The sequence below is a fragment of the Microchirus variegatus genome (genome assembly GCF_963457635.1).
Source record: "Microchirus variegatus genome assembly, chromosome: 15".
NCBI classification, from domain to species: Eukaryota; Metazoa; Chordata; class Actinopteri; order Pleuronectiformes; family Soleidae; genus Microchirus; species Microchirus variegatus.
This window is the reverse complement of record NC_139816.1, coordinates 5,828,423-5,843,027: the sequence shown is the minus strand read 5'-3', so window position 1 is coordinate 5,843,027 and position 14,605 is coordinate 5,828,423. Positions and strand designations below refer to the sequence as shown.

Here is a 14,605-nt window from a genome sequence, read left to right as displayed (position 1 = left end):
GTCATTATTTTGATAAAATATCCCATAATTATGAGAAACTACTTTCAGGAAAAAAGGCAAATGCAATATGTCAAGGTAATTAGTTTTAATTTCCTTCACAAATGTTAATTAAATGTATTAAAATGACACCAGCGACAGAAGTCTTCAGTGCTACTACTACTGTTAAAACAAGTTTTATTTTATTCACAAACAAACATATAAAATAAAATAAAATCATTTATCAACAGGAAATTGCACGAGTCTGTTCACAGTTTTTTTTTCCCTGTCGCTAAGAAACTGAACATATGTCGCACAAACACAGAGGAGATCAATCTTCAGAGTGTTATTTTGAGTGAAAAAGATGTACAGAAAAGAGAGATTAGTTTAATATAAACACAGATTTGTTTCTTTTTCTGAGCACAAACGACTGAGTGAAACTGCATCGGGAGAGTTTTCCTGCTGAGACTCGAGTCTTTTTGTTTTTTTTTATCGTAATCTCTCAGACAAAGACGACGATGAGTGACAGAGAGGAGGCAGAGTTCATTCACTGAAGCTGTGTTCCATTTGTTGTCCGAACTCAGAATTGCGAAACTGGGAAACTCGCATTTGTTTCCACGATAAATCAGATGTACATATCGTAATGTTTTCATTTTTAACCATCGACAATGTTTGCATTTTTCTACAATGTTTCTAAATTGTTTGTGCTATGTTTCTATGATGTTTGTGCGATGTTTCTATAATGTTTCTATGATGTTTGTGCAACGTTTCTATGATGTTTCTATGATGTTTGTACGATGTTTCTATAATGTTTCTGCGATGTTTCTATGATGTTTATACGATGTTTCTATTATGTTTGTGCAATTTTTCTATGATGTTTGTGCAATGTTTCTATGATGTTTGTACGATAACAATGTTTGTGATATTTGTACAACGTATCGATGATGTTTGTATGTGGTTTCTATGATATTTGTACGATATTTCTATGATATTTGTACGATGTATCTACGATGTTTCTACAATGATTGCTAGCCTGAGACTTTTTCTGACTTTTAACTGGAACATGACGTCACTCCGAGTTCCAACTTCCGATCCAAACGGAACGCAGCGTCGTACTGTTTTTTCTATCACGAGTACAGGCTCCAGTAGATGGCGTTGAAGAGCAGGTAGGACAAAGGAAACGCCAGGCGTGAGTACGAGTCGATCATGTGGCTGTTGTTGACCAGCAGGTCCACGTTTTCCCGCACAGACCGCTGCCTGCGCAGGCGAGTTCCCGCCATCGGGGGGCGAACGTCCATGCTCTGAGTCGGAGTGGCGAGAGGGTCGGGTGTCGGCGTGGGCGCCATGCGAGGGAACGGCCTCATCTCGATGTCGTTGTCGTGGAAACAGCCGTCGAACGCCATCGCCTGGCTGGCATTGAAGGAGGATGGGATCTGAAAAGGTAAAGACAGTATTTTCCCACTTTATTTATGATTATAACACACAGAGCGCCCCCTACTGGCAACAGAACAATAGACATGTCAAGACAAGTAAAACTGTGTGCACAAGCCAACTTGCGGTTTATAGCCGATCTTACCCAAACTTTAAGTATTTGATCGGAGTCTGCCAATATTGTGTCATAATTATGGCACCACAGCGCCACATAGTGGCCGTTGCATTGAATTATATCTTATTTTTTGTGCAGTTTTTCCATGTTTGTGGGACTTATTGGAGGACTTTCCCAGTGCAGTACCTCCATTTATCCACTAGAGTGAGCTGTAGTGCAAGTTATAAGCTGTATGATTCACAGTATGGTTCCCCTGGTTACCCTGCCCCCCCACCCCCCCACCCCCCCTCAGGTGTTGACCTTTCCCCTCTTCATCTTCCTCATCTCCTCCAGCGTGGTGCAGTAGTTCACCGCCGCATATTCAATGACGGACAGGAAGACGAACAGGAAGCTGGTCCACAGGTAAATGTCCACGGCTTTCACGTAGGACACCTGGACAAAAAAAAACAAAACACATTCATATATATATATATATATATATATATAAATTTATGTTATAATTATAAAAAAATGTTTTATTAGTGTTTTATTTCCAGATTACAGATATCTTTAGAGCATATAAATGATTCCAATTGAAACAACAACAAAAACCTTTATTTTGAAATTATGTGGAATATTGTCGCAAATATCATTATTGTGAGATAGTTTTAACAGTTTTTTCCCCAAAAATATATATTTTTTGTCACATGTTCGGCCCCCTAAGTCATACTAGATGATAAAATAAGTTTAACCATATTTAAATGACATTATACCCATAAGGATAATTCAAAATAGACATAAATTCAATATTATTAAAACAAAAAATATAAAAAAATGTCATCAGTATTGTAATTTAAAACATCTTTTTCTCCATACAAGTGTATTATTTTAGTGTTTTATGTTGTAAAAAAAAAAAAACTTTTCTACGCAATTTAAATGATGTGATAAAAATATCTCTTAAGAACTATTTTCATTTGAATGATTAAATAATGAGGTGAACACAGGTGTGATACCTGCGGCATGGAGGCGGAGACTCCTGTGATGATGGTGGACATGGTGAGAACTGTGGTGATTCCTGTGAGGAAGAAAAACACGAACGGTGAATGAATGGATTTTATTTTGTATATTTAGTGCCCGAGGACCTAATGAAATACCTGGAATTTATGTATTTTCTTCCTAAAACGACACACTTTAAGGCACTAAAAGTTGGTGATAATGGACAAAAAAATATAAAAATATAGGAAATATGTAAAAGTGGCGCTAAATTACTCAGTAGCGCCCCTAAAGGTGAAACCTGGTAGGACAATGTTGAAACTAAGTTGCACCAAATTTTGTCACAGCCCAAAATAAACAAAAATGTCTATTAGCACCATGGCCTCAACTCAACAGGAAGTCAGCCATTTTGAATTTGGCGTCCACATTGGCGAATTGCAAGTTTCATAAGTTAACTATTTCGTCTGAGTGCATTTTCAATAAAAAGATGGAGCTGGTTGTTGATGTTCTGACCCAGTGAGACTCGAGCGGGAACGGCTCTCCTGTCGATCCAGAAGGAGACCCAGGACAACACGACCATCAGCATGGTGGGGAAGTACGTCTGCAGCATGAAGAAGAAGATGTGCCTCTGCAGGATGAAGTTAATGAACAGGCGATTGTACCAACCTGACGATAAAGACATGAAAGGACAACGATTTTTACACAACGTGGACTTTTTTTTTATACAAGAAACGGAGGTTTGTAAACAAGTCACTCTCCTACACCAAAGTCCATCAGAGAAAATCAGTGATTTTAGCTCACGGGGGACACAGGAGCTGCTGGTCTACTGATGAAGATGTTTACGTGAAACATCATGGTTGTGTAACTGACACACACACACACACACTGACACACACACACACACCTGTGCTGCTGTAGAAGGCCAGGCCGCTGGACGCCTGAAAATGTTCGATGAAGAACTGAGACAGGACGATTTCGTCCGTCCTCAGAGAGTCGTTCCCGTTCTTCCAGTAAAGCATCAGGTCGTTCTCATTGTAGGCGTCTGCAGAGACAGACAGAGAGAGAGTGTGTGTGTCTTCTTGTATTTGTTACCTCTTAAGGACCTGTCCAGTCATAAACGCTGACCTTGTCAGGACCGGTCGTCCTCATGGAGGGTATTTCATTTTACAGACTTGTCTTTATGTGATGTACCTTTTATTTCCTAATTATTAAATAGTTTACTACTTTTACTGCATTTCTTCAGTGTCTATAAAAAAGTGTGTGTGTGTGTGTGTGTGTGTGTGTGTGTGTGTGTGTGTGTGTGTGTGTGTGTGTCTTACAACTCTCCAGCTCCAGTGAGCAGTTCTGTGTGTCCAGTGGGAAGCTGCTGAAGTCCATCGAGCAGAGAGCTGTAACAGTGACCCTGAAACACACCCACACACACACACACACACACACACACACACACACACACACACACACACACACACACACACACACACACACACACACACACACACACACACACACACACTGCAGTCATTCACTGTGCCCTGGAAGGACCTCTTGTGCTGTTGCCATGGAAACCCGGGGATCGTTTTCCTTCTCCCTTTGTCTCACCGTCTCAAACCGTTTACCTTTGTCAAATCCCACCCGTCTTCAAAGGAATCGCACGTGATTTACGTCACGTCCCGTCTAAAAAATAGAATTTGACAAAAGCCTCCACAGATCTCAGAAAACGTGAACAAATCAGATTAATTACACCGCCTGATTAAAACCTGAACACAGAAGCTCACTGTAACTGACGTCACGCAACAAAGGAAACAACGCCGTTCTCCTGAAGAGAAGCAAACAGGAGACGCTAACACATAAATCAGACAAATATGTCCGACAACTCGTCTCTTCACCAGCTGTTTTCCTCTTAAAAGTGAAGATGGTGGAGAGGTGTTGTGCCAGAGGCAAGCTAACAGGCTAACAGCTAACGGGAGAACATTTTCACGGATCCTCACAGATCCAGTGGGTTAATCACAGCTAAAGAAGATGGAGCGATGGGAACAAATCATGGACTCAGACTAGATTTACCAAGAGCTGATCTGCACAGCAACGCTAACACACACGCAATCTTTATGCAAGAGATGACGGAAGAAATGCAAGAGAAATAAAAATAAAAAGATAAACGTACAATAATAACAGCAATAGTTGGCTTAAAATCTAGCAAGAAAGTGCGTCAGACTCACAACAATCCACTCTCTAACGTCTCCTCCCACAGTCCTGTACCTGACGCTGTAGAGGATGTTCCCGTCGGGGTAAACCCGCAGCATGATGTTCTCCATGGTGGTGTCGTGGATGAAGGAGCGCTTGGAGTGGACGAAGAAGACGTCGGGGACCCAGATCTTCTTCACCAGGCGAGAGTCGAACGTCCTGCTCTGGTTGTTGCGAGACGGAAAAGCCAGCCGCTCGTCCTTCCAGTAGTGACGCAGGTAGAGGGTCATGGTGAAGTCCTGCAGGAGGATCGATATAAAACCAGAGCACACAGGACTTTAATCGGTCTATTCTCGTCATCACCTGCTTCATATTCAACGAGTGAATGAATAAAGTGAAAAAATCTGTGACTGAAAACAGAAAAGGCTGAAGGTTAAGGCTTATTTTAGCCCATTCATTAATAAATTAAAGTACAGTTAATCAAATAACTAACTCTAATTAACATTACTGATGTTTAATTATAAAAGGTTATATCACACTTGTGCTTTAATGGACAATAAATAACAAAATGAACAAATAGAGTTCTCTTTACGTTCAAATGAAAGTCCACCATTGTCCACCACATACGTGGGTAATATAATTCATCTCTTTGTGGAGTAAAAATGTTTATAAAACAGTGTCAGAGAGTTTTTTTGATCCCGAGCTCCTGGGACAAAAACTCTGTCATGTGTCACTGTCAGCTGTAGGAAGTTACGTGGCCAGCTGAGAAGGTGAAACGTTACGAACCGGACGAAGGCTGCAGACAGGAAGTGATTTCTGGGATTTCTTTTTGACAACTAATTTGTCCATCCCCATAAATGAATAATAAATAGCATGGAGAGCAGCTTCTTACATAGAGACACAGTATTGTATTGAGGGTGAAAAGTGTGTTAACGAGTTGTTGCATGAAGTTCCAGAGTTTTCTCACCATGTTGACCTCAGAGATGCTGTCGATGCTCTCCACCTGCACATCGATGCCCACAGGAATGGCTGCACCTGGAACAGCAGAAGCAACACGTCAATAAAACGCTCTCGTATTATTACACAGAAATAAATACAACGCCATCAGTTACATTTGATACAATATTCAATACTGTTTAGATTCTTCAGAGGTAAGAACTTCCCTGTCACTGTCCAACACATCACTGCACGACCTCACATCCTCAGAAGACACCTCAAGTGCTCTGAAGACCTACTAGAAACTTCCTGAAGGACATTTGGAACGACTACAACCTTCAAAAATCCCAAGAACAAGCTCCTTGCACCTGCAAGACTGAATGTGCCTGGACCTCTAGAACCTTGTTACTGACCACGAAAAGTTTCACAACTACATGTAATATATACCCAGGACCTTCAAGATCTATAATATCCCAATATCCAAATATACCTCTCGAACCTTAGGACCAGAAGAACCTTCTTCGTGTCCTCCTAAAATCTCATCCTCAACAGTTACTACAGCTTCCTAATATTCTCCAGATCCTCCTTCAGGACATACAACCTTCTCGTTGACCACAACAACCCCAAAATACCCCAAGAACCTCCTTAAAGATCCACAGAACATCCTAAATGTTCACCAACATAACAGTTACCTGGAGTTTTTAATAGACCTATAACCTTCTCCAGTTGTGTCGTTGACCACTGAAATGTCCAAAACTATACGCTGCAGGTTTTCCTGAGACCTAAAGAACATTCTCAACAGGTACGACAACCTCACCTAACACGCACATAAACTTACTTAAGTATGTTGAACCTTCTTAATGATCACAAAAACCTCCACACATCATCCAAATGAATTTACTGAAATACCTCTAGAACCTTCTAGAACCCACAGACCCATAGAACCTCAGAGAAGACCAGTAGAACCTTCTAGAAGAGCCTGGAGCGTCACAGAGATCTCAAGGTCTGTTGTATGTTTGTTTCAGAAACTGTTAAATAAATATTTGGAGATAAACTCGTCTTAAATGAAAAGCCTGGCTCCTGTATCTGCTCTCAAACCTCAGTTTGGTCAAACACCGACCACAGCATCAACATCCGTGTCTCCACCACACCATCCGCCTCATTAGCAGATCGGGCTCGTTAAACCGCTAAACCCCTCACAGGATTTGTGCACAAAATAAAAACATCAACACAAATCCCACAACAAGCATCAATCACATCTGCTCACGCCTCCTCCTCCTCCTCCTCGACGTCCTCGTAGGTTCTCAGGACGTCCGTCCACCACGTGACTCCGCTCCGTGGTCTCCCTCTGTTTGTAAATCTCGGCTAATTTAAGGATGTAACCGCGACTGAAGCTCATTCCGGCCTCGACCGCGCGCGCCAGTTTTTAAGCTTCTACTCCTCGTAAGATTTTCCTTCTTCTCGGGAGACGGGGGTTTAAAGTTTAACGATGAGTGGTTATGTAGTGAAGGAACGAGTCTGTGACTTCTGACCACGGTGACCGAGTGGTCACTTTCTCTTTCTGCAGTGACGACTCAAAGCTCAGCAGACACTTCATTAGGTAAACTGTTCAACTGCTTTTTCATGCTAATTGGCTAATCTCAGAACCTCAAACCTTCTCAATGACCATGAGAACCTCCAAACAACACACAGAAACCCCTCAATGCCTACCACTCAACATCCCCCTGAACCTTCTCATCGACCTCTACTGCTTCAAAACACTGACTTTAACTTACTCCAGACAAAATGTCCCCACAAATATAGGTTTTTAAGTTTTTTTTGGACCTCACAAAGATATAAACACACACGGTCTGAGTTTCTGACCCACGTCTGGATGTGGTTGACCAGGTTACATTCCTATTTTCACCCTGAAGGGCACAGAGTATGTGTGACAGCTCGGGCCGTAAACCTGCTGCGACTCGGCTTTGTCTCCGTCCGACTCGCAGAAACCACCAGCGGTGCTGAGTCAACATTCAGCGTCGCCATGGCAACGGCTGCCGCCACCGAGAAGAACCTAAAACTGAAGGTCACTCCATCTCTCGCTCTCTTGAGTGTGTGTTTGAAGTGTGAGGGTGGGTTTTTTTTAGACACGCGTTCAAGAGGAAGTCAATTACGATCTCGGGGATTTTAATGTAAACAGGGTGAATGTGACCGACTATAAACTATAAAGGTTTGATCTTAAAAGTCTCTGTTTGGTCAACTCTTACAAGTTCACCAACCCAAACCCCACATCTAGCGTCTAAAAATAAAAGGTGTGAAGGAAGCTCCAGGTGTTTTAAAACAGGGCACTTGGTTGTGTTTGGTCTTGTCGCATCTGTCGTTACCAAGCAACCAATTCCTGGGAGCTGATGCTGAGATGACTGTGAAGTTGTACGTTCAACGACAAAATTAACAAAACAAAGAGTCTATTAAAGCTCACATAGAGTGATCCTGTTGCACATATATGTTAGTTATGGAGGTCTACTTACATACATTAACTTGTTTTTATGGTCAAAAACCTCCTAGTTGCTGTAAACGAGCCGATAGAAATCCTCTTTTCTGACGCTGTTTCCCAGCCGCGAGATTTGAGACTCAACTCTCTCACCCAGAAGACAGAGTCTTGTGATTGGCCAGTACCAGGAAGTGACATATTCAGTACACCCGCTCTCAGAAGCACAGCTCCCCCCTCTGGAACGGTGGATGCACTGCTCTTCATTATCAAAACATTGTTTTAACAGTGTTTAAAAATAGCTTCTTCATGACTCCCCGCCGCAGTCCCTTTTATGACTTTGACCCAGAGTCAGAAGACACTGTCGCTCGTGAAACACCTCCACAACGGACGTTATTCTTCTTCTGCGGTTCAATGTACGCAACCAGATGTGCCCGGACTAGAGTAGGATCTGCTGTTCAGGAGAACCGCTGTTTACGTAAACGGACCAGATTTTTTCAGAGATCTCGCTGAGCCGAGATTACAATAAAACACAGCGTTCTCAGCAATAGCTGAACTGTTTGTTTAGAACCTTCAGGGCTTCATAAACAAGGTAATGACGCAGATACACGCTAAAAAACCAGCGTTAATTGAAACTTCCGGTCTAGGTCTGCTTTAACAGTCTTTGTGGACTGTGCAAATTAGGGTTAAAATAATTTGTTGAAAGATTTGATCGCATGTAACACAGAGAATAGATAAATTAACTAATCAATTAATATCTAAATACCTGCAAAACCAGGTATAAGTTGTTACAGTTATCCACCAACAAGAAACAACAACAGAGAAAAGTAGAACAACGGCGTTGTTGATTCTGTGTCACCAATAGTTTATGATGTTGATGAAGTTCTCAAGTATTTAGAGCAAAAGGAGGAGGAGGAAGAGGAGGAGGTAAATTGGGACGTCCACGAGAAACATCCGCCAAGCAGTTAAACCGATGTTTGAGAGATAAGATTTGTTACGGCGTGTCACCGTTTTGAGGACATTTGGACGCGTCTTAGCCAAACTTCCACCACACAGAACATTCCACGGTGTTTTCATGGAGTGTGCCAAAGAAGCTGACCAACGTTTGACTCCGGTTCAACATCAAATGTTGGAACATTTGTCACACATTGATAGAGTTATGAGATGTGGATTTGTTTTAGCTGTGATCCAAGCAGCTGACGGTTGGAAACACAATCTTTGCATCTCTGACCAGAAGTTTCTGTGTTCTAATCTGACAACAGTCATTACCAGGAAAGGGACCGTCATTTGTGGGAGTACGAATATAAATCATTTGAAAAAGTTGGTTGCACATTTTCTGGGATTTGTTATGAAAAAGGTCACATTTAGAGCAAGGACAGGGTTTATATTTGAATTGTTTGGGGTCGTACATACAGCTGGGAATCCACCTTCAATACTTGGTGGTATTTAAAAAAAAGTTAATACTTTTGTAACATCTACCAAACTTTGGATTGGCTATCGACATTCAATACTTTTGTAATATCTATCGGATTTCAGATTGGATATCTATCTTCGATACTTCTGTGGTATCTATCAAATTGCGGATTCGCTATCTATCTACGATACTTTCGAGGTAACTGCCAAATTTTGGATTGGATATCTATCTTTGATACTTTTGTGGTATCTACCAAATTTCAAATTAGGTATCTATCTTTGATACTTTTGTGGTATCTACCAAATTTCAAATTAGGTATCTATCTTTGATAATTTTGTGGTATCTATCAAATTGCGGATTCGCTATCTATCTCCCATACTTTTGTGGTATCTACCAAACTTCGGATTGGCTATCATACTTCAATACTTTTGTGGCATCAGATGAACTTCAGGCTAACAAAGCTCCTCAAACTGACACTTCTTTTGTGCTAAATGACGTGTTTTGACGCACTTCTTTTCGCTGCAGGACCTTTTTAAACTTCATTTATCTTTGCACCGATCTTCATATGGTCTGAAGATCTTCAGGTGAACCTCAGGGACAAACACGAGGGGGAAAAACTGCTGGTCTCTGCTTTTCCTGCTCAGCCTGTTTGACTCTCAGATAAAATCAGTCGACAGCTTCAGGTGGTCACATTTTTTCCCGAGGTCGGTTGGAAGTTAATGAAGTGAGTGACAGTGAAAATTTGTGTCAGTTGAACAGTTTTCTGAACTTAAAATGTACTAGTTTTTCATAACAGTACAGTAACAACATAGTAATGGTAATTACTATGTTGTGATTTTGTTATAGCCGTTAATATCAGGGTAATTACATATTATTTTGAATATATATATATAAACACACACATATATATACATACATATATACATACATACATATATATAGCAAATATTTTCTGGTTTCTTTGCTTCATATAACAAAGAAATCACTAAAACTAGGTATTTGAGATACTTTTTTACTTTTTATAGACCAAAACACTCATCGATTAATTAAGAAAATAATCAACAAATTAATAAATTATGAAAATTATTTAGTTAGTTACAGCCCTAAGCTTTACAGCAGTGATGGGTCGCAGGAGATTTATTCAGGCCCCCAAACACATTTTTTGAAATTTTCCCAATCCTTTATGTGTATATGTTTTAAATAACGTATAAAATAAAGTTTTAGTATATTTACCAAACACTTTTTTGAAATTATTCATCCATTATTTACATATGGCTGTAAATTAGACACAAATCTGCTCACATCGGGTTACGATGTTGGAAGTTTGATAAACGCAGCTTATACATTCTAGTTTTTTTGCATCCGTGTGCTTTTAAATCAAAATACTTTAATCCCAGAACCTGTCGCTGCACGTTGCATCAATTCACTTAGTCATAAGCGGCATAATGCAGCTCTAAGGTCGCAGTGGGATTGTTTCCTGTTCAACCTCTACCGTCGTTTCCCCGATCGGAGGCGGACGAGAGGTGGCGGAGATTAAGAGGTGACTCTCGAGGGGAAAGACTCGTCAGACTACGACACAATCCACACACTGACTCAGCTCAGCCGAGCGTAAAAAAACCCTGAAACACGGTAATGTAATGAAAGCTCAGCTCTGACACACGGATCTGTAGGTTTTTTTCTGGAGCTCAATCCCACTCATGACAAACAACACACTCATCCATACATCAGCTTATTTTAGATCAGAAGAAGTGGGAGTTTTACCAGTCAGGAGAAAGTAGGCAAGACTTTTGTCGACTTTAAAACATCCAAAAGTGGTAAATACACTGATTATGATTACTAAAAACTGAACACAGAATTGTGTAACGGTCACATTTAGTGGAAATATAAATAGTGGAAATAGCACAGGTATGAACTTTTTACTGTAAAAAAAAGACCAAACCTAACACTTCAGTACATCTAAAGAAATCTGGTAGCCCGTCTAGAACATAAAAAACTATATGTAACGCTAATGCTAATGCTAAAGGCTTAACTACTAGAAATCACTTCCTCATCGGCACAAAACTGCATTTGCACCGTGCTGCCACCGAGGTGCGCTGTTTGTCGAGTAAAGAAAAAGAAGAAGCGATTTCCGCAAGCGTAGCGTTAGCCGGAGCTAGCTAACATTCCAGCAGTGGTCTTATGATGGATCCGAATAAATTTGACAAATTACTTACCAAACTCGTTCTCCACTTTTTCTGTATTTCTGTAGCAGATTTACAGCGCCACACACAGGCCGGGCATGTGTACTACAACGCTCAGAGTCATTTTGGGTATTGTAAGTGTGAATAAAGACACTTCTTGAAAGGACGCCGTGTTTACGGAAGACTTTTATTTTATTTACGGAATGTTTCATACTTTTACAGTTTCTTAAATAATAAACGCAGCCGTTTAGTTGTGTGTGAACTTTAATGAGACAAGGCTGCTAAACCTGCTACGCTAACAAAACCCTTATTAAGATTATTACCTTTTTTTATGGATTTTAGACACTGATTTAATATATTGATTCACGTTTGCAGTATCAGAATAAATGTGATTACAATTTGAAGCGCTCAAAATGGTCTGATTTCTGTTTTTGTGATAGTGAGCTAAATCAAACTAATTCAATCTGATCTTAAATTTTTTTTTAATACATTTTTGCTCATGTGTGATTATATTGTGGTTGAAAATTAAAAAAAAAAAATTATGAGGTTATGCTGAAAATAAAGGATATAAAACACTGCACTATATTCTTATAGCCTCTGTACGTATTTACGTGTTAACATAGTAATTAAAAAAGCAGCCTAAATGCTCTGCGGTGCCTCGAGTGCGACTTTATTTGTTGCATCGCGACTTACGAGGAGACAATTCGGACAAATATGGCGTCGGTGACGCAATTTGCAGCTGGGACTGATTAAAGTTCGCAGACGGTTCCTTTAAAGGTCGACTTTAACGAGGAGTCCGACACGTGTGTGACACATGGTTTATTTCTGGACAGCTGTCCCACCGGAATCTGAAGAGAGGATGGTTTTGATTCTTCAGCTTCACACACACACACACACACACACACACACACAGGGGCTACAGACAGATCTGGGGCACAAACAGCTGAGATTTCACCCCGACTGTGTGAAATTACAGTGCGTGGAAATACCACAGGGCCGTGGGGCAGACAGTGGTGCGTTTGTTGTCCCCACCCTGAAGGACAGGCAGAACCACACAGACGTATGTTAACCACACACACACACACACATATATGGAGAGGACGGCGAACAGAGCACAGATTACGAGTCATTTACCTGGATTTAAACGCAACTTTCGTCATTTTTCCCATGGGATTATTTCACTATATGTATCTGGCAAATACTGGAAATAGTCATGTTATAGAACAATCACGAAGCTGCCTCAGTCGGCATGTGACGAGGGAAGGAATTCAACATTTAAATCCCAAGTCATCAGTGGTCCAGACCATGACGAGTCATGATTCCTGAAAATGGGATTTAAGCACTAAGGCATTCCAAGAAAAGGCTAAAATAAGACTTTATAACTATTTTTATTTCCACTTTCAATTTAAAGTGATGGGTTTTTGGAAACTTAGCCACTTAACAAACGACTGAGTAAACAAAACCTACATCAGTTTAAGTCTACAATATCTTAAGAACATGTTCACGTCTCTATTTCACTGTTAAACAGACTTTTCCAACAGGAAACTGAAGTTTATAAACCACTCACTCTCCCACACCAGACTCTTCTTGTTTCATTCAATAAAATATAAACATGAGTTCATTAATCTGAAATATGGACTTTCCGGTTTCCCCTTCAAAGTAAAAGCATTCATCTAGAGGAAGGGTTCAGTTCAGGTTTTTTTTTATAACATGCTCCTCGAGTGAGTTTTGAGGATTTTTGGCACTTTTATTTCGTCTGATCTTTCAAAGAATGAAAGGAAGAGAACGTCATGGCGTGGAGAAATGGCAGCATTGTCCTGACAGTCTCTTGTGGTTGAAGAGAAAATGACTGGAGTTCAAGAAAAAATTTAAATGATGATTTAAATACTGAAAACTCAAGTTTGTAAACCACTAACTCTCCCACACCAAACCCCATAGAGAAAATCACTGATTTTACATCACAGCACACAGGAGTGGTTGATCCACTGCTGCCTCCATCATTAAGTTCAAATGTGTCATTTTGTGAATTCTGTGTTTAAAACACTTTATTCAGATTCACCTCAGTGGCACAAAGTGACCACACGAGGCAGCAGTAGACCAGCAGCTTCTGTGTCCCCCTGAGCTAAATTCACTGATTTTCTCTATGGGGTTTGGTGTGAGAGAAGTTAAATGTATATCACATATACATGAATAGCTTTTATTTCTTAAACTAATATAAATATAACCCTCTCACATGCCTGTTATAAAGCCATCGTCGTCATGAGTTTGCACGTGGACGATGCTGCTTGAAGTCGATGTTGCTCAGAGCAGACGTCAGGTCGTTTTCCCACCCCTCCATCTGCTCCAGCCTCAGGAATATAATCCAGATTAATGCACATGAATCCCCCAGACTCACACAACAACAACACTGCGGCACTCGTTATGTTCCAAAAACACACACAATCACATTTGAGAGAGCGCACAAGAGTCCTACTGTATTTCAAATGTATCACTACACACACACACACACGCACACAGGGTGTAATCTGGGTCAACAGTTTTTTTTTTGGGATTGACACATCCTTTGTCTGTGTGACCCAGAGTCTGTCATCACATCATAAAAACCACAACATCATCAGCGTAGAGTGATTTTCTGACAATGAGCAAGTGGATTAAACCAACACAGATCAGGGATGGAATGGGGTGTGTGTGTGTGTGTGTGTGTGTGTGTGTGTGTGTGTGTGTGTGTGTGTGTGTGTGTGTGTGTGTGTGTGTGTGGGGGGGTGTCAACACTGTCATAAACCCTGACCTTGTCAGTACCGGTAGTCTTCATGGAGACCAACAACTGGTCCTAATGAGGCGGCAACTAACGGCTGAGGAACTGTTGAGGTTTAGGGTGAAGATTTGATGTGTTATTAGTGTGTGTGTGTGTGTGTGTGTGTGTGTGTGTCTGT

General features: G+C 40.7%; 1 protein-coding gene across 1 annotated transcript in view; it reads right to left on the bottom strand.

Moving 5' to 3' along the window:
• Positions 1–1,103: 1,103 nt before the first annotated feature.
• LOC310937552 (gamma-aminobutyric acid receptor subunit rho-3) overlaps positions 1,104–14,605 on the bottom strand; it is a gene marked incomplete at its 3' end in the record, with an annotated part of 30,068 nt that continues 16,566 nt past the window's right edge. Inside the window, exons 4-11 of the mRNA XM_083901835.1 lie at positions 5,643–5,710; positions 4,751–4,974; positions 3,814–3,896; positions 3,399–3,536; positions 3,008–3,160; positions 2,515–2,576; positions 1,823–1,954; positions 1,104–1,409 (exon numbers count right to left, since the gene is read on the bottom strand). Coding sequence (XP_083757961.1) covers positions 1,104–1,409; positions 1,823–1,954; positions 2,515–2,576; positions 3,008–3,160; positions 3,399–3,536; positions 3,814–3,896; positions 4,751–4,974; positions 5,643–5,710 — 1,166 coding nt within the window. The remainder of the gene's footprint in view (positions 1,410–1,822; positions 1,955–2,514; positions 2,577–3,007; positions 3,161–3,398; positions 3,537–3,813; positions 3,897–4,750; positions 4,975–5,642; positions 5,711–14,605) is intronic.